Below are 21,131 nucleotides of genomic sequence, written 5' to 3'. Positions count from 1 at the left end.
AGTCCTTACCCAGAGCTGCAGAGTAATGATCTGCAAACATGAGCTCATCATCCAATTTTGGCAGCCCAGGAATTTAAATTCGATAAATTAAGTGTTACGTTTTTTAACTCCAAAAGTTAATTGAAAGAAGAACACAAGAGCCAGGATAACAGCTCGACTTTGTTTTACTTTAGTGAGGCACGCACAAATGATCCGATGCTGTAATGATGTATGCCAGTCACGTACTTCTTGCATATACTCCAATTATGTAATTACGTAAACAAACAACAAATGCTTAATCAGACAATATATGCACAATATTATTCAAATATTAAACAGCCTACACTCCTCCCTCCTTAGCTGTAAACTACATATAGAATGCATCTCAATTCAAATATGTAACATATTGCTCTCTAGTTATCTATCTACTGTACATGTAATACTACTGTACTATATAATACAACTGCTCTATACGCAGCTTAGTAAATTTTAAAGTTGTCCCATTCAGGCCTAAAGACTTAATCTCTGTGGAAAATTTCTTACTCTTGTGGGATAACGTCTTTCCTGACAAGGTGAATCACCCGTCTTGGCTGGTGAGACGTGGCTGTGAAACAACCTCAGTTTCTGAGACGTTCTCGAAGGTGGTGGTTGTAGGAGTTAACGCTGGGACTGGAGGAAGTAGTTCTGACAGTTCTGGGCACGTTTCTTCGCTGATAACTGACTCTGCTCTCCTCAACTGATTGATGTGTCGTCTCCAGATGACATCAGATGCAATCTTCACTGTGTAGGAGAGTGGTTCAGCTCTGTCCGTAATCTTTCGATACCCACTTTTGATCACCTCTGCAGTCCCTCACCAGGACTGCTTGTCCAACAGTGAAACATCAGACCTCAGTGTTTGAGGAGCTCTCAATTCGTCTCCGCTGTAGTGCTGCATAATCCTTCCGAGTGTGGGTTTGAGGAGATCAAGTGTGAGTGCAAGGGATGGCCCAGGAACAGCATCACTGGTGAGTTGTTGGTTGTGGAGTGTGCTGCATTGCTGTACGCAGGGATGAAATTGGTGAGCTTCTGATTCAGTGTCAGTGTCGTGTGTTCTGCTGACATTGCTTGCAGTGCATCCTTTAGACTCCGGATGAACCTTACTGCCAAGCCAGTTGTAGCTGGGTGGTACGGTGCATACGTAATATGTCTTATTCCATTCATTTTCAGGAATAACTGAAACTGCTCCACAACAAACTGTGGTCCATTGTCACTGATAAAGTGTTCTGGAATACACGTCCTTGAGAAGAGGATTCTCAACACATCAACATTGGACAAGACAGTAGTTGAGGCTATTGGGAACACTTCTGGCCACTTTCTAGCTGCATGCACTACCACCAAGAAATTTGTGTGGATGAATAGTGCAACAGGATCCACAGGATTCCTCTGCCAGGGCAGCGCATGCTGTTCCCAGGGATGGGGAGGCGCTGCTCTTATCATCTTCTGGTTGTGTTAGCTTCCCAAACAGTGAATGGCAAGATGCTTGATCTGCTGATCCGTCCCATTCCAGCAGACAAAGCTTCGAGCCAATGCTTTCATTTAGACCACGCCTTGATGACCACCATGTAGATCCTCCAACACTTTAGCTCTCAGCTTGGATGGTACAACAATTCTCAATCCCCACATAGGGCGATCCTATTAGGGACAAGTTCATCCTGGTGCTGGTAAAAATGGAGGAACTGGAATTTCTGCTGCACATTCCAGGCATTTTAGGTTGCAACATAGAACTGAGAGAGGGTGGGATCTTTTCTGGTTTCCTTTTGAATCATCTCTGCCATAATAGGGAAACGTGCATTTTGTAATAGTGAGAATACGTCGATGAGTGTCCTCTTTCGTAAGTTTTCCAGTTATTTCCTTTTTCTAAGGGTTAATGGGATAATCCATCAGCATTTGAATGATTAGGTATCTTCTTGAATTCGATCTTGTAATTGTGTCATCCAAGAATCAGAGCCCATCTCTGCACTCAGACTGCTGCTGTTAGCGAAACACCCTTCTGTGGATTGAAAATGGATGCCAATGGTTGATGATCAGTAATGAGGATAAACTCTCTCTCATGCAAGTACTGGTTGAAATGTTTTACACCCTAGACCAGAATCAAGGCCTCTCTGTCAATCTGTACATAAATTGTCTTTGCAGCAGGAAGGGAACAGGCTATGGAGCAACTTTTATGTGTGTTGCTTGAAATTCCAGCATCTGCAGATTTCCTCATGTTTGAGTCTATGGAGCATTCACTTCCATCGCTCATAACATGAGACATGACTGCACCTAAACCGTAAGGCAAGGCACCACAAACAAGTTTCACTGGACAATGTGGATAATAATGTGTGAATACAGTGTATGATGTCACCATTTCCTTTGTCATTTGGAAAGCCACCTCACACTGGTTTGTCCATTGCCATTTCTTCCTGATCTGTACTAATGAGTTCAAGGGCTGGAGCGTGTAGCCAGGTTTGGCAGGGACTTGTTATAGTAATTGACAAATCCTAAAAAGGACAGCAATGGTGACACATCCTTTGGCATTGGGTTATTCATCACTGCTTGAATTTTCTCAGCACACTTGTGTAATTCTTATGTGCCGATGATGTGACCACAGACAATGATGCTTGGTTTAAAGAATTCACACTTGTTGTTTTATAGTCTGAGCTCATAATCTTCTAATCTTTTTAACACTCTCTTGAGATCTTGAGATGTTCCTTGTCGTGCTCATCAATCACAATGATTTCACGCAGGTAACACAGAGTGCCTGGGCAGCCTTTCAGTACACTGTCCATAACCTTCTGCCAGAGTGCAGGTGCAAAGGCTATTCGAAAAATAAGCCTAAAGCCATTTTTGAGTGTTTATGGTGAGAAACACTTTGGACTCGAATTTCATCTCCATCTGTAGGTCGGCCTCAGCTAAATTCACTTTGCTGAAGTGTTTTCTTCCAGAATGGTTTACAAAGATATCCCTTATCTTGAGCAGACAGTATTCATCTTCTTTTGATACTGAGTTGATGGTGACCTTAAGGTCACCAGAGATCATAATAGACCCATTCTTCTTGGCTACTGCAATGATTGGTGTTGCCCATGGGCTCCACTCAAACTTGGAAATAATTCTTTCAGCCTCTCTAGCTCACTGACTATTATAAATAGTATAAGGAACTGGACGGGCTTTGTTAAAAATTGCATTTTCACTTAACGCTATTTTCCCTTGATATGTTTGAGTTTTCCACTGCCATCCTTGAACACTACTGTGGCATCATCCAGTACCTTTCTTAGTTTGCTTTCAGTTGACTGTATTGCAGTGATGGGCCATGCAAATGGTGAATGGATCTCCAATCAAGTTGTAGTTGTCTCAGCCAATTATAACTCCTCAATGCTAGCCCTCCTGTTTTGACCACGTACAAGCCCAAGATGGCTTGTTGGTTACTGTATTTCACTGTTATAAATGTTATTGCCACAGGAGTTATCTTTTATCCCCCACTATAAATTCTTAGTTGGATATCTGCAGGCTTCAGTTCAGTATCTTCAAAATGCTGTTTGAACATTTTGTGAAGTGACTGAAACAACCGAGCCAGTGTCCATTTCCATTTTAATTAAGTTGCTGCTCACTTCTGGGGTCAGCCATATTGCTTGCCTCCTGTTAATTTTCACTTTGTAAATCTCAAGGATATCCACTCTCATCAGTATCATATTTTTCATCAACAGCATGTAGATCTGAGCTCCTTTTGAAACTGAAACCTGACATTTTATCTTTTTCCCTGCCCTGTGCAGTCCATTTATTTTTGTCTGCTCAACATGCTCTTTGTATGTGTCCTACTAAGCTGCATTTTATGCAAGTTTCACCTTTAAGCTTACATTGGTCTGGTGTATGTGAACCCCTGCCTCAGTTCTAACACATTTGTTCAGCCAGGCTGGTTTCTGTTTGGATGTTGCAATTTTGTTCACACTCGCTTTCATTCCTGACTGCAACTCAATTGTGTCTCTGGCTGCCTTTTCAACTGCTCTTTTAAATATGAGTTGAACCTCAATTAGGAGCCACTTTTGAATGCTTTCTTGCAACATTCCACAAACTAAATGATCTCTCTATGTATCATTAAAGTATCACTGTACTGGTAATCCTCAGAGAATTTCTTCTATTCAGCCATGTACGTTGGAATGGACTCCCCTTCCTTTTGATGCCGTTTGTGAAACCTAAAGGATTCTTCAATCAACAATAGCTTCAGCTCTAAATGTTCCTGCATTATGTTCACAATATCAGCAAAGCTCATTTTGGCTGATTTAATTGAAGTAGTCAAACTTCGAAGGAATTTGTATGCTGTTGCACCAGTTGCATTCAGCAAGACTGTCTATCGCTTTGCTTGGAAATTTCATTTGCTTCAAAATACTGCTCAGTTCATTCAATATACAACTAAGTTATCTGTTTTGCAATCAAACACATCTACCATTCTGATGTAACCGGTCATTTTTGATTTTTTGAAATTTATTATTATTATCACCCGGTATTCACTCTTTATGAACCCCCTAAATTCTGTTCATTTTCTGCATTTTTTTAACTCAAACATCTCTCTCCCCCGCATAGAAAAATTTTCTGCGCTTCAACAGGTATGTAGTCATCTCAATTTAATTTTAAAACTTCCTCATCACCAGTTTTGTGTTTTGAAACTCCAAAGCTTAAATTGAAAGAAAAACATGAGAGCCTAGGATAAATTTGTTTTACTTTAGTGAGATGCGCATGGACGTGGTGGTGTAATGACACATGACATTAACATACTTCTTACATGTAACCTGTAACTACTTAAATGAACAATGAATGCTTATGAAACAATGTATTTACAATATTACTCAAACATTATTAAATACAGTACATAAGTAACTATGATTATTGCAAACAGCCAGATTCAGATTCATTTATTTATTACATGTACATTGAAACATAAAATGAAATGCACCATTTGTGTTAAGAACATAACAAACAACAAAATAACAACAGCAAATCAACCTCTTATATACACACACACACACACACACACACACACACACACACACACACACACACACACAACACACACACCCACCTCCAATTCCAGGACAGACCTTCATTCTGCACTGTCCTGTCCTTCAGCCAAGCTCACAAGCTCATCCGAAGCAACCGTGGGACTAGCCTTTCCTTACATAGTAGTAAACAGTCAAGAAGAAAGTGTTTGAGGCATTGATCGTGTGGATAGTCAGAGGCTTTTCCCCAGGGCTGAACTAACTAGCACAAGAGGGCATAATTTTAAGGTGCTTGGAAGCAGGTACAGAGGAGATGTTGGGGGTAAGTTTTATTATGCAGAGAGTAGTGAGTGTGTGGAATGGGCTGCCAGCGGCAGTGGTGGAGGTGGAAACGATAGGGTCTTTTAAGAGACTCCTGAATGGCTACATGGAGCTTAGAAAAATAGAGGGCTATGGGTAAAGCCTAGGTAGTTCTAAGGTAGGGACATGTGCGGCACAGCTTTGTAGGCTGAAAGGCCTGTATCGTGCTGTATGTTTTTCTATGTTTCTCTGTTTCTATGTCCCTAAGAACCCTCAGTATTGTTGCTGTGTCATGAAAGTCAAAGGTCAGTGGGTCAGCAAAAGATGAGGAAACCTCTAGGACATTCCCCTCTTCATCAATGGAGAGACAGACACAGATAAGACCATAAGACATAGCAGCAGAATTAGGCCATCTGGCCCATCATTAGGCCATCTGCTCCACCACTCAATCAGGGCGGATCCTTTTTTTCTTCCTCCAATCAAGAACCTATCAATCTCTGCCTTAAGTGCACCAATGACCTGGCCTCCACAGCTGCATGTGGCAACAAATTCCACAAATTCACCACCCTTTGGCTAAAGAAATTTCTCCTCATCTGTTTTGAAAGGGCGTTCCTCTATCCTGAGGCTGTGCCCTCTTGTCCTAGATTCTCCCATCATGGAAGCATCCCTTCCACATCTACTCTGTCTCAGCCTGTCCCAGGTTTCAATGAGATCCTCCCTCATCCTTCAGAATTCCAGCGACTGCAGACCCAGAGCCATCAAACGTTCCTCATATGATAACCCTTTCATTCCTGGAATCATCCTTGTGAACCTCCTCTGGACCTTCTCCAATGCCAATGTATCTTTCCTAAGTTGAGGGCCCAAAACTGTTCAATATACTCAAGGTGAGGCCTCAGCAGTGCCTTATAAAGCCTCAGCATCAAATCCTTGCTCTTGTATTCTAGACATCTTGAAATGAATGCTAAGCAGTACTGTTCTTTAAGTATGGAGCAGTAACTTAAAGTCCAGCCTGACCTCTAATTCCCCCACATACAGTTAAAGTCTTAGGCAAATATATATAGCTAGGATGTCTAACACACCTTTGCACAATACTGTAGTAATTTTATGTATTACACTGAACTGCTGCCACAAAATAAATCAAATTTCATGATATAAGTGAGTGATGAGCAACCTAATTCTGATATCAGTCTCTGTTGTGGATTGAGAATGGGACGGCAGCAGGGAGAGGGGAATCATAGTTGGGAAAAGGGGAAGGGAGCACCAGAGAGATATTCAATCATGATCAATAAACTAATTGTAATCAAGTGACCTTGCCTGGTGCCTCAGGGCTGGGTGTGGCTGCACCCGCACTACCCTCTTCCCCTCGTGCTCCTCTGTCACCTGTTCCACACCCCTCCTATGGCACTCCACCCTCACCATTCCCAACATCTTTTGCTCCCGCCAGATTTACAAACTCACTCTCTGCTCCACGTTGACAAATAGTGTATTCTGCAAAGATTTATGCACCATAGCTATATACTGTATACTGTGTGTGCCTAAGACTTTATGGCCCTTGTGGCTACGGGGGTCAGGGGGTATGGAGGGAAGGCTGGGGCGGGGTTCTGAGTTGGATGATTAGCCATGATCATAATAAATGGCGGTGCAGGCTTGAAGGGCCGAATGGCCTACTCCTGCACCTATTTTCTATGTTTCTATGTTTCTATGTTTTGCAAAGAACATTTTGGTCTCTTCACCTCACCTGTAACACTATATTTAGAATTCTACATTTTTTTTGTTGTTTTCCCTTGTACTGTCTCAATGCACAAGTCTGTCTGGTCTCAAATGGTCTGTCTGGATGACATGCAAGCCAAGTACATCAGTATACAGTACCCAACAATAAAAAAAAACCTTCTTACCAATTTACTTTACAAAAACTGTTGTGCTTGGTCTGTTCATTGGCACTCTACACAATTGTAGAGAAAAGAAATTCCAGACATCCTCAAGATTATAGGGTGATTTTCTCTGCTTCTACCACTGGGCTAAATATGGTTTATTGAGATATCAGTTTTATAATCCAGTGCAAAGTTTGCTTCCTCCCACCTATTCTACTTCCCTCACACTCTGTCACTCAGCAGCTGGGTTATAGTTGCACCACCACACCCTCTAACTTTAACTCGAGCCCTAGTCGTTGGATCACTACTGTGTACAAACCTAAAATCACAGCCATTTTGTTAATAAAAATCAAGAGAGGCAGAGGTGAATGAAAGTAAATAAAAAAACTGCAGATGCTGGAAATCTGCAACAAAAGCAGAAAATTTTGGAAAAGCTCAGTGAGTCAGGAAGCATCTGTAGAAAGACTGCAGACTGTAGTATGCCACGGTAGTGTAGCAGTTAGTGGAATGCTATTACAGCTGGGGGCATCAGAGTTCAGAGTTCAAATCCGGCGTCCACTGTATGTTCTGTGTGTGCATGGGTTTCCTCCTGTTGCTCCAGTTTCCTCCCACGTTCCAAACACATATCAGTTAGTAGCTAAATTGGTCATTGTAAATTGTCCTGTCAATTTCCCTGTGACTAGGGTAAGGTCAAAGCAACACTCACAACACGCAGGAGGAACTCAGTAGGTCGGGCAGCATCCGTGGAAATGATCAGTCAACGTTTCGGGCCGGAACCCTTCGTCAGGACTGTAGAGGGAAGGGGCAGGGGCCCTATAAAGAAGGTGTGGGGAGGGTGGGAAGGAGAAGGCTGGTGGGTTCCAGGTGAAAAACCAGTAAGGGGAAGGACAAAGGGGTGGGGGAGGGGAAGCAGGGAGGGGATAGGCAGGAAAGGTGAAGAAGGAATAGGGAAAACACAATGGGTAGTAGAAGGAGGCGGAACCATGAAGGAGGTGATAGGCAGCTGGAGGAGGGGGCAGAGTGAAATGGGATGGGGGAAGGGAGGGGGAGGGAAATACCGGCAGTTAGAGAATTATATGAGGTGTTGCTCCTCCAACCTGAATTTAGCCTCATCATGGCAGTAGAAGAGGCCATGTAAGGTTAAATCGATGGGTTGCAAGATGGTAAGGTTCAATGGGCCTGGTCTGCACTGTATCTTTCAATTAAAATGTTGTTGGAATCTGGAAAAACAAAAAAATCTACTGGAGGGCAATTGATTCCCTAGTTCAATAAGATGGGCCTTACAATATATCTTATTATGATTTTACACCTTAGTGTTTCCTTGCACTACACTTGGTCTGTAGCTGTGGCACTTTCTTCCACATTGGTATTGTCTTACCTTGTTCTGCTTCAATGCACTGTGCAATGATCTGATCTGTATGAACAGTATCCAAAAGATAAGATTAAACATTAGCAAGACAAAATCTGCAGATGCTGAAAATCCAAGCAACACACACAAAATGCTGGAGGAACTCAGCAGGCCAGGCAGCATCTATGGAAAAGAAGTTTCAGTCCAAAACTCTTCAGCAGGACTGGAGAAAAGAAGTTGAGGATTAGATTTGTAACTTGAGGGGAGGGGAGAGAGAACCACCAGGCAATAGGTGAAAACTGGAGGGGGAGGGATGCAGTAAAGAGCTGGGAAGTTGATTGGTGAAAGAGACAGAAAGCCATGGAAGAAGGAAAAAGGGGGAAGGAGCACCAGAAGGAGGCAATAGGCAGGTAAGGAGATGAGTTGAGAGAGGGAAAAGGGAATGGGAAATGGAGAAATGGGGGAGGGGGATTGGGGGCATTATCGGAAGTTTGAGAGATCGATGTTCATGCAATCAGATTGGAGGCGACCCAAACGGAATATAAGGTGTTGCTCCTCCAACCTAAGTGTGGCCTCATCACAACAGTGGAGGATGCCATGGATGGATATATTGGAATGGGAATGGTAAGTGGAATTAAAGTGGGTGGCCACTGGGAGATCCCACTTGTTCTGGCGGGTGAAGCGCAGGTGCTCGGCGAAGCAGTGTCCCAATCTACATTGGGTCTCACTGATGAACAGGAGGCCAGACCGGGAGCACCGAACACCGTAAGTGACCCCAATAGACTCACAGATAAAGTGTCGCCTCTCCTGGAAGGGTTGTTTAGGGCAGTGGATGGTAGTGAGCGAGGAGGTGTAGGCAAACACGAGGAATTCTGCAGATGCTGGAAATTCAAGCAACACACATCAAAGTTGCTGGTGAACGCAGCAGGCCAGGCAACATCTCTAGGAAGAGGTACAGTTGATGTTTCAGGCCGGGATCCTTCGTCAGGACTCAGGGTCCCGGCCTGAAACGTCAACTGTACCTCTTCCTAGAGACGCTGCCTGACCTGCTGTGTTCACCAGCAACTTTGATGTGTGAGGAGGTGTAGGGGCAGGTATAGCACTTGTTAAGCTTGCAAGGATAAGTGCCAGGAGGGAGAACAGTGGGGAGGGCCGAATGGACAAGGGGGTCACATAGGGAGCAATCCCTGCGGAAAGCAGAAAGTAGGGAGAAGGAAGGATCTGCTTGGTGGTGGGATCCCATTGGACGTGGCAGAAGTTTTGCAGAATTATGTGCTGGACACGGAGTCTGGTGGGGTGGTAGGTAAGGAGAAGTGGAATCCTATTGCTGGTAGGGCAGCAGAAGGATGGGGTAAGAGCAGACATGCATGAAATGGAAGACATGTGGTTGAGGGCAGCATTGAGGTCAGCACTGAAAGGGAAGCCCCCTTCTTTGAAAAAGGAGGACAGCTCCTTCGCTCTAGAATGAAAAGCCTCATCCTGAGAGCAGATGTGGTGGAGACGGAGGAATTGAGATAAGGGGATGGCATTTTTACAAGTAGTAGGGTCGAAGGAGGTGTAGTCTATGTAGATAAAACATTAGCTTTATACATCAAAACATACAGCGAATTGTGTTGTTTGCGTCACTGACCAACACAGTCCAAATGTGCGCTGGGGGCAGCCAGCAAGTGTCTCCATGCTTCTAGCATCTACATAGCATGCACACAACCTACATGTAAGCTTTTGGAACGTTGGAGGAAAGAAAAGTACCCTGTTGAAAACCACCAGGTCAAGAGGAGAACTTTCAAAACTTTTTACAGACAGTGGCGGATTTGTACTCCGATTGCTGGCATTTTAAAGCACCACACTAACCACTATGCTAATGTTCTGCTCCAAGATATGTATTTCACTGTATCTTGGTACATTTGACAGCAATAAACCAATTCCGATTTCAGTTCCAGCGGATCAGGTAATTTTTGTTGAAGCGGAGTTTTGGGTGAAGAGCCTTCATCTGGATGAATAGAATATTGCCTGTGGAAATAGCAGGAGTTAACTGGGTATTTTTCAGCAGTTCAGACTATACAACATTACACATGCTTACAATACCCAGGTAAAGTCACAAGACTTCACCCTACCAGAGAAGTTCCCTCTGCTCCATCCATCGCTCTCTCCCAGCTTCTCTTCTACCTTAGCTAACGTGTTTCTCCCATTCTTATCAAAGTTCTGACGAAGTCTCAGACCTGAAACATCAATGGCTCCACCATGGAGAGAGTGGAGAGCACAGTTCCTTGGTGTGAACATATAACGAATGCTCTAACCTGGACCCACAATACCTCCTCATTAGTCAAGAAGGCACAGCAGCATCAATACTTTCTGAGGAGAATGAGGCGTGAAAGACACTGCACCCCGTTCTAACTACTTTTCACAGGAGCACCATCAAGAGTGCCCTGTCTGGCTGCATCATTGTGTGGTATGGAAGCTGCAAGGCATTGGACCACAAGCCCCTACAAAAGATAGTAAATCCACTGAGAGTCTCTCTCTCTCTCTCTCCTATGTGTGACTTTTACCAGGGGCGTTGTATATGGATAACTCAAAGCATTATTGAGGATCCCTACCACCCATCCCACAATCTCTCTGATCCACTACTGTCAGGAAGGAGGTAAAGGAGCATCAGGACTGAGCCTGCCAGACTGGGTAACAATTTCTTCCCTCAGACTGTGAGACTAATGAGTACCCTGCCACTACCAAGGTCTCGTCACTAGAATAGTGAACTGCTTACTGTACTGTTTACTGTTTACTTGTGCTTCACATGCATTTTGAATTATATTTTATAAACTTATTTGTGGTAATATTATGCTTCTATGTGCAGTGTGTGATGTATGCATTGTGGGTGCATTGTGGTCTGGAGGAATGTTGTTTCATTTGGTTGTATACATGCACAGTCAGATGACAATAAACTTCAACTTGAACCTAAACACATTCCCTTTTCTACAGGAGCCACCTGACCCACCAAGAGCCTGTCTCTAAGCAGTAGTATTCTATGACTCTGTGACTCTAAGTCTATGCAGAATTCACTGGCTTTGTTTCTATCACTCCATCAGCCTGAAGCAATAATTATGTCACCTTTGTCTCACCCACAGGGTTCTAAGTGAGCATCTTGGAGAGAAGGAAGTGGAATTATCGCTGCTATTTGATTGGGTGAAGGAGGCTGACTTGGGGAACTACACCTGCATTGTGGAAAATCGGATTGGGCGCACTCAAGCCAGCATCCTGCTCCAGAGGAAAGGTAAGTGCCTGCAAGGTAATGTGCTTTGACATAACAATTTGGTTTCTTGTGATATTTTTGTTTCTGTGTGTTGGCTATGAGCCAGTATGAAGTAGAAGACAGCAACCCTTGGCTTTTTGTGAGCTTACTGCTCATTTGCCTTGACTCAGCTTGTCAATTCCACTGTTCTGTTTTCCACACAGAGAGTGGTGGGTGCATGGTATGCACTGCCAGCGACAGTGGCAGAGGCGGATACAATAGGGTCTTTTAAGAAACTCTTGGAGAGGTACATGGAGCTTATAAAGGTAGAGGGCTTTGTGGTAGGGAAATTCTAGGCTGTTTCTACACTTGTAGAATAGTTACATGGTTAGCACAACATTGTGGGCTGAAAGGCCTGTAATGTGCTGTAGATTTCTATGTTCTATCTTCTATGCTGTCTTGTTTCTTTCCTACTTTTTCCTTTCCTATTTTTTCCTTTCCTACATCACTTGTCACTCAGTCAAATTCTGCTGCCTTGACTCTAAATGTCTCTGGTTCACCCATTACCAGGGCTTCTTTAGATCTTTGATGAATCTTATTCTACCAATTCTTCCCATCTGTCTTTTCCATTTCACCCCAGGGCTTTGACAATCCTGCAAAACCTTCCTGGCCTCTATCCTCCGAGAGATTCCTGCAGCTTTCCAGTTTAACCCTGTTACATTTCACTTCACAACTCGGATGAAACTTTGCAGTTTCCTGCCTGAATTTCATTGCCATCCTCTCCTCCTTGCAAGACTGTCCCTATTGCCAACTTCCTTCACATCCCTGAACTTGAGCAGATATTAGTTAACCTTTAGCAAGGTGTCTATATCAAGCTTCACAACATTACAGGAAGTACATAATTAGGAAGCATTGTTGCTGTTGTATTTATAAAGACAACTACTTCAGCGTCCCAGCTGGAGTGTGTGATTGGAGTGCCCTCTGCTGTCTTCTCCTATACCTAATATATCTCTCTGATAAAGAAAATGTCTATTTTGACTTTAATGTACAGTATTTGGAATAAGCTGCAAATGTACACAATATTCCAGTGCAGTGATTTGATGAATGTTTAATAAATATTCTCATGTATGGCAATGTTTGCATTTATCTTGAAAGGAATAGCATTTAAAAGCAAGAACGTAATGCTAAGGTTCTAAAAGGCATTGGTCAGAACAAACCTGGAATATCGTGAGCAATTTTAGGCCCTTTTTTTAAGAAGGGATGTTGGAGAGGGTTCAAAGAAGACTCATGAAAATGATCCTAGGAATGAAAAGGTTAATATATGAGGAGCATTTGATGGGGTCTGGGTCTGTACTTGCTGGAGTTTAGAAGAATTGGGTGGCTGGGGTGTAGGGGGTGGAATCTTATTGATACCTGCTGTATATTGAAAAGCCTAGCTAGACGGGATGTGGAGAGATTGTTTCTAATAGAGGTGAAGTTATTGGGAATACTTAAAATTGAGTTTGATAGGTTATTTATTAGTAAGGGCATCAAAGGTTATGGTAGAAGGCAAGAGGATGGTATTAAGTGAGGTAATAAATCAGACATGATCAAATATTGAACTAAACTTGATGGGTCAAATGCCCTAACTCTGCTCTTGTATCTTATGGACTTATGGTCTAGTTTGGGACCAGAGGTCACAACTTCAAAATTGAAGGACGTCCCTTTAGAACAGAGTTAAGGAGGAATTTTTTTCACCAAGGGATGGTAAATCTGTGGAATTCATTGCCACAGATGGCTTTTGAGGCCAAGCCATTGGGTGTATTTGAAGTGAAAGTTGATAGTTTCTGTGATTAGTAAAGGGGTCAAAGCCGGCAGGGGGGAAGGCATGAGCATGGGGTTTAGAGGGAAAATAAAACAGTGAGAAATGAATGATAGAACTGACTTAATGGGTGGAATAGCCTAATTCTGCTACTGTGCCTTATGGTTTTATGGTATGTGCTTTGATTGTTAAAATAAGGAAACAATCCAATGCTACTGTAATTCTGGTGACAATACCCTCTCCTTGCTTCATAACACACACTGCTGTGTACCACACTTTTTCTGTCAAAGCTTATTAATATTTCTTGCAACTGGAGTTAAAATCCCTGGTATTTTTCTTCAATTTTAGTACTGAAATTTTACAAGTGGGACTTGCAAGATCCATTACTAAGAATGATAGGAAGGTAATTCTTCAGCATAAAAAAAGATTCATATTCTAGTTGCAAAGGCAATTGCCTCATAAAATAGAGTTTCCCATTGAAAGCCAAAGTGCAAAATAAAGTGATTGTGAGCTAAAGATGTAATTTTTGCTTTAAATTAGAACCAACTCTAGGTTCTTTTCCTTGAGATGAAAGGGGAGGTGTTGGAGTACTTAATTCTCTTGGGTTTCAAAAAGTAGGCCAAATTCATCATTTATTTTTTCCACAATTTGGTCTCCTTAATCATGCTGTAATGCTTGGAAGTAGCCAGTAGGAACACAAACATGACAAATTGGCATGCTTGTAACTCTAATGGGCTTGAGATTTATGAACAAAATGGATCATTAGGAGATGGATTTGTCAGCAGGGTCCAGAGGCAGTGAATGTGGAGTCTGATGTATTTTCTATTAACGCTGTGTGCTACAGAAAGTAACGGTGGGAGTGGAGGGTTGGGCATGGGGAGGTGCTCAGTAGTATTGAACAGCGTTGTGAAGGGCCGTATGAGATATCTGGCTCTGAGGACACTGGCCACAGAAATTTAGCAGTCAAGTGTATAAATTAAATGAAAGCGTCAATGAAGTAAGCACCTTAATAACTGGAGAAACAACACCCTACTAGATTTATGCGTGAGTAACCAACCTGGCTTAGTTACAGCTCAGTCATGCATGCATATGCATGTAATGATAATCACAATGCAACCGTGCTGCTTAATGCTCGTGGTAGAATAGTGGATTACATAACAATTTATAGAAATCAGTGATCGGGGTTCAATTCCCACTGCAGGATGTAACGAGATGTGACCACGTGGGTTTCCTCCAGGTACTCTGGTTGTCTCCCATATTCCAAAGACATGCTGGTTAGTGAGCTGTGAACATGCTATGTCGCTGCCTGAAACATGGAGACGCCTGCGGGCTGCCCCTGGCACCACCTCGGACTGGGTTGGTTGTTGATACAAACGACGCATTTCACCGTATGCTTCAATGTGCCGATGTACGTGTGACAAATAAAACTAATCTTTAATCTTTGAAGTTGGGAAGCACAGTCCATGAGCAGGGTGGGTGGGATCCTTCACGATGTTACAGGCCCTTTTCAGGCACTTTTCTGTATATATGCCCTGGATGGTGGGTAGGCACCTCCTTCCTATGACTGTGAGTGTTCCGTCGAGGTGATCTGGTTTCTTTCCACATCTCAGTGATTGACTGGTTGATGGTTTAATTAATGAGTGTAACTTATCTCCAGTGGGTGGTCAGAAAGAGAAACTCGAGGAAGTTAGTGAGCACATGTGAGAGAGCAGTATATGTACTTGCTTCAGCAGCTTATACACTATGTTAAAAATGGACTGATACTGAGCAGATTAGCATGACCCTTGCACAAGGATGGCACGCAAATTAGCAAAGTGTTCCATATTCATATGCTATTTGCATACATCATACATCAGGCTCCGTGCCATCAAGCTCAATGACAGCTTCAATCCCACTCTTAGCAGACCTTTAAGTGGACCTCTTGTATGATAATATGGACACTTGGCCTCACAATATATCTCATTATGATCTTGTACTTAATTGTTTACCTGCACTGCATTTTCTCTGTAGCTTTTACCTTTATTTTGTGTGTTATTAGTTTATGTTATGAAGCAACAATGCACTGTGTAGTGATTTGATCTGTATAAGTAGTATGTGAGACCAGATTTTTACTGTATCTTGGTACAATGGCAATAATAAACCAGTTCCACTACAAATATGGCAACTAATCTGCCTTTGACTGCAGGAAACTGCAGAGAGTTGTGGACACCGCTCAGTGTCATAGAAACCAATCTCCCTCCATGAACGCTGTCTATACTTCTCACTGCCTCAATAAAGCAGGCTGGATTATCAAAGACTCTACCCATCCTGTACATTCTCTCTTTTCCTATCTCCCATCAGGCAGAAGATACAAAAGCCTCAAAGCACGTACCACCAGGCTCAAGAACAGCTTCTATACCAGTGTAATAAGACTGTTGAATAGCTCCCCAGTACAGTTAAGATGGGCTCCTGACCTTGCAATCTACCTGGTTATAATCTCGGATACAATTCTCTACCTGCTCTGCACTTTTTTCCTATGGCTGTAGACTTTTTTTCATTCTGTGATGATCTTTCCCCAATCCATGTAGTTCAACTTTGGCAAACATGTCACAGTTATTTAGAAAGATTGTACCATAAGATTATAGAGATTCTTTAGCTTCACTAATAACTCTTACTGTGAAATCTATGTTGCATATTATTTAGGGGTGGCGTGGTAATGTAGCAGTTCAGCTTAATGCTATTACAGCACCAGCGATCTGGGTTCAGTTCCCGCTGCTATCTGAAAGGAGTTTGTACATTCTCCCCATGACCATGTGGGTTTCCTCTGGGTGCTCCAGTTTCCTCCCACATTCCAAAAACATATGGTTTAGTGGGTTAATTGGTCTCATGGGTGTAATTAGGCAGTGTATGCTCGTTTGACTGGAAGGGCCTGTTACTATATACTGTGTCTCTAAATAAAAGTCAATAAGTAAATGCCTTTGATTTGGTTTGGAATAATTCAGAAGCCTTAAAGAAAAGGTAGCTATTGTAAGCACTTAAACTACAGTTTCACATAAAGTGTTCAGCAACAAGATGTTGAAGAGTGAACAACACACAGTGGTGGTTCCTCAGTCTAACCAAGTCAAGAGCACCATGTTTATTGGTAAAATATTGTTCCGGCCACACATTCTCTGAGGAGAGAAGAGGAGTGATGAGCCAAAGCTGTACCTACCAAGTTTCTTGGGGGGAGGTAGGGGAGGGGGCTGGTGTGTCCGTTGTGGCTAAGCACCCTGCTATTGAGAAGGGCAGCATCCTACTGCTCTTCCTCTGTGGTCCTCCCCAGTTGTGCCACCAGGCCACCTGACCTGGGACTCCAGCCCAAATTCAAGCCTTCGGCCTGACCGCTGCCAGAGGCTTTGGCCAGGCATGAGGGTGGTGAGAGGGCAAGGTCAGGGCCATTGATCCCTTTGTGAGGGCGCGGCAGGCGTGATTTAGAGAAAGCAACCGCTGGAGAAGAGTGCGATAGGGCACGCTAACCCCTCCCCACTAAAGGATCTATCGACCAACAAAAGTTTGGCTCGAGGGATGACTTTCACTGGATTGCAGCGACGCAAGCGATTAGGCCAATATAATGAAAATTCCGTTCCATCATGGACACCGCTCTCCTCATCATGAACTGTCATCCACCTTTGGGTAGTAAGCTCCACCATTTGAAGACATCATCAAGAGGTGGTGCGTAAGAAGGTGGCGTTCATCATTAAAAACCCACACCAGCAGGACATGCACCCTTCTCACTAACACCATCAGGGAGGAGGTACACAAGCCTGAAGACCCACACTCAACACTTTAGAATTTTCCTCCACCATTAGATTTATTATACTTACTGTCCGTTACGCAGCCGGCGTTTAGGGCCGCAATGAAAGTCCTACATCTCTGTCTGTCCATGTCGTCGCACACAGATATAGAAGTATTTTTCATTGCTGTTGGAATAACAGTTTAGATTTTGACCAGTCAAGTGCTGAGCTGAACCTCTGAACCTGGAGGACCAGTGGATCACTCTTTGTCTGGCCTCTGTCCTTTGACTTGTCTGGCATGGGTGACCCTACCAAGAGCCAAAGCACGAGGCCCTGACTCTAACCAACATAGCTCTCTGGGTCATTGAGGCATGCAAGTTTCCAAACTCTGTGGTGAGCTTACAGTCCTCTTGGAGGATCCTTATTATAATATGATTATTACTCCATTTTAACTGCAGCAGTACTTCGCAGTGTTTAATTTAAATACTTCGTTGTTGCAGAATTTCTGGATTCCATGCTTTGCTCTTGTTGGAGATGTGTCCTCCATCTGATTCCCCCTCACTGTTTTTTCATGAATCTAAAACAGAGGAAAGTATGAAATTAGGTCAATTAGTATGGTCAGTAAATTTACGGATGGCTCTGGAGGCCAGGTCAGTGTATATCTTTAAAGCAGAGGTTGTTAGGTTAGAAACATAGAAAGCCTACAGCACAATACAGGCCCTTCAGCCCACAATGCTGTGCCCAAAATGTACATACCTTAGAAATTACCTAGGGTTACCCATAGCCCTCTATTTTTCTAAGATCCATGTACCTGTATTCCAGGAGTCTCTTAAAAGACCCTATCGTATCTGTCTCTACCACCGTTGCTGGCAGCCCATTCCACGCACTCACCACTCTCTGCTTAAAAAAACTTACCCCTGACATCTCCCCTGGACCAACTTCCAAGCACATTAAAACTGTGCCCTCTCATGTTAGCCATTTCAGCCCTGGGAAAAAGCCTCTGACTATCCACATGATCAAAGCCTCTCATCATCTTATACACCTCTACCAGGTCACCTCTCATCCTCCGCTGCTCCTAGGAGAAAAGGCCGAGTTCACTCAAACTATTCTCATAAGGCATGCCCCCTAATCCGGGCAACATCCTTGTAAATCTCCTCTGCACCCTTTCTACAGTTTCCACATTCTTCCTGTAGTGAGGTGACCAGAACTGAGTGCTGTACTCCAAGTGGGATCTGACCAGGGTGTATATAGCTGTAACATTACCTCTCAGCTCTTGAGCTCAATCCCACGGTTGATGAAGGCCAATGCTCCGTATGCCTTCTTAACCACAGAGTCAACCTGTGCAGCAGCTTTGAGTGTCCTGTGGACTCAGACCCCAAGATCCTGCTGATCCCCCACACTGCCAAGTGTCTTACCGTTAATGCTATATTCTGCCATCCTATTTGACCTGCCAAAATGAACCACCTCACACATATCTGGGTTGAACTCCATCTGCCACTTCTCAGCCCAGTTTTGCATCCTATCGATGTCCTGCTGTAACCTCTGACAGCCCTCCACACTATCCACAACACCCCCAACCTTTGTGTCATCAGCAAATTTACTAAGCTTCCCCTCCACTTCCTCATCCAGGTCATTTATAAAAATCACAAAGAGAAGGGATGCCAGAACAGATCCCTGAGGCACACTTCTGGTCACCAACCCCCATCCAGAACATGACCCATCTACAACCACTCGTTGCCTCCTGTGCGCAGGCCAATTCTGGATCCACAAAGCAAGATCCCCTTGGATCCCATGCCTCCTACTTACTCAATAAGCCTTGCATGGGGTACCTTATCAAAAGCCTTGTTGAAATTCATATGCACTACATTTACTGCTCTACCTTCATCAATTTGTTTAGTCACAACCTCAAAAAATTCAATTAGGCTCGTATGGCATGACGTACCTTTGACAAAGCCACGCTGACTATTCCTAATTATATTATGCCTCTCCAAATGTTCATAAATCCTGCCTCTCAGGACCTTTTCCATCAACTTACCAACCCCTGAAGTAAGACTCACTGGTCTATAATTTCCTGGACTATTTCTACACTCTTTCTTGAATAAGGGAACAACATCTGCAACTCTCCAATCCAAGTTTATGGAGAGAAGGTAGGAAAATGCGGTTGAGAGGGTTCATAAATCAGCCATGGTGGAATGGAAGAGCAGATGATTGAGCCAAATGGTCTAATTCTGCTCCTATGTCTTGTGGACTTACGGTCAAAATTAAATCCCTGGAGATTTTGGAATACCAATGGTGATACTGCTTTAAGAATGTCTATCGACACACAGGGAATTTCTTGTTCCTACTTCACCAGTTCTATGATAGCTGCTTTCATATTGAGGCATGTGTTAATGTTGATCATTAAAAAGATCCTTCCTGATTAGACCCATTATAAATCACCTGGACACCAGAGTTGAAATGCAGGTCTACATTTGTGTTTTACTTCAGGCAAGGCATATCAGGAAAGTTTAATTAAATATATATACTCTTTGTACAAGATTACTTAAATATTACTGAAATATCAAATACACAACACCATTCTAATCCATCAGCTCTGAAATGCGATCACATTCTAAAACAGCACAAGCCAGAATGCTGGATGTGGCTGTGCTGAGAAGATTTTCAAGATATGCACGAAGCAAGGGTTGAGATCTAAATTAGATTCAGGAAGAGATTTACTGTCAAAAACTTTATTAAAAGCTTGCACAAACAAAACAAAGGATCAATGGAAGTTCAAAGTAAAGGTATTATCAAAATACATACAGTATATGTCACCGTATACTGGCCTGAGATTCGTTTTCTTCCAGGCAATCAGAGTAGAATAAAGGAATACAATAGAATCGAGGAAAAATCAGTTGCAAAGACTGACAAACAAAAGAAGACAAACTGTGCAAAACAAACAAACAAACTAACAAACAAATAAATAATACAGAGAATTTGAGTTGTAGGGTCCTTGAAATTGCTAAATGCCAACCAATTGGACACATTCTGCTTATCACAAAATAGTGCACCAGAGGGCATATATTGCCCATCAATATATTGGAGTTTTACTAGAATTATTTAATAAATCCCTCTCTCCTGCTGTTACCTTGTTACCTTGTACATGTTCCTTCAAGCATCAGATATCCCCTTTAGGAGGTTAATATTAGAATCTTTTTTCATTGACCTTTCGGACAGTAGGTTCCAGTTTCCAGCCTCTGTATAATATACACAGTTACCCTTGATTATTAAATGAATCACCCCAACCATGTGGCTTGCAACCACAAACTCTATTTCCTTTATGAAAAGCATTTGCAGTTGTGAGCACCTCTACCAAATCCCTTCCTGACCTTTCAGCTTGAAGAAGATTAGCTTTCCCAACATCCTACCATTTCCAATCTGTCCTCACAACACTGGTATCACACTAGAAAATAGCTTCCACTGCTGTTGAAGTATGATTGAATTGAACCCTAGTCAAATTTCGATTGGCCAGAGTGATCCTGAAAACGTCTGCCTCGGATTCAAAGTTGTTTAGAATAAATGCAATACACATTAACTGAATAAACTGCAAGCTCTATGACTTTACAACCAGTCTAAGGTTTACTGGAGGTGATAAAGGTTTAAAAATAATGAGGCCAATGACCTTAGAGCAGGCAAGAAGAAAATTAGTACCATAAAGAATTTTAAGCTTACAGGCTATTCCCCAAAGCCATCGCACTAATCTGTACTGGCATACACTCAGAAAAAAAAAACTGAGAATAAATATTATGAGAGAAACCAAGAAAATCCTTTTCAAAGCAACACATAATTAAAAAATTGCATTGGCATTC

The 21,131-nt window shown here is 42.8% G+C and overlaps 1 protein-coding gene and 1 pseudogene across 1 annotated transcript in view; both read left to right on the top strand.

Annotated features, from left to right (window-relative positions):
- il1rapl2 (interleukin 1 receptor accessory protein-like 2) overlaps positions 1 to 21,131 on the top strand; it is a 676,009-nt gene that overhangs the window by 615,583 nt on the left and 39,295 nt on the right. Inside the window, exon 6 of the mRNA XM_072269776.1 lies at positions 11,627 to 11,772. Within this exon, the coding sequence (XP_072125877.1) occupies positions 11,627 to 11,772 (146 nt within the window). The remainder of the gene's footprint in view (positions 1 to 11,626; positions 11,773 to 21,131) is intronic.
- On the top strand, positions 15,248 to 15,360 carry LOC140204611 (U6 spliceosomal RNA; annotated as a pseudogene).

This window comes from Mobula birostris, chromosome 10 (genome assembly GCF_030028105.1).
Source record: "Mobula birostris isolate sMobBir1 chromosome 10, sMobBir1.hap1, whole genome shotgun sequence".
NCBI classification, from domain to species: Eukaryota; Metazoa; Chordata; class Chondrichthyes; order Myliobatiformes; family Myliobatidae; genus Mobula; species Mobula birostris.
Note: the sequence above shows the minus strand (reverse complement) of the source record. Positions and strands in the feature narration are given on the sequence as shown.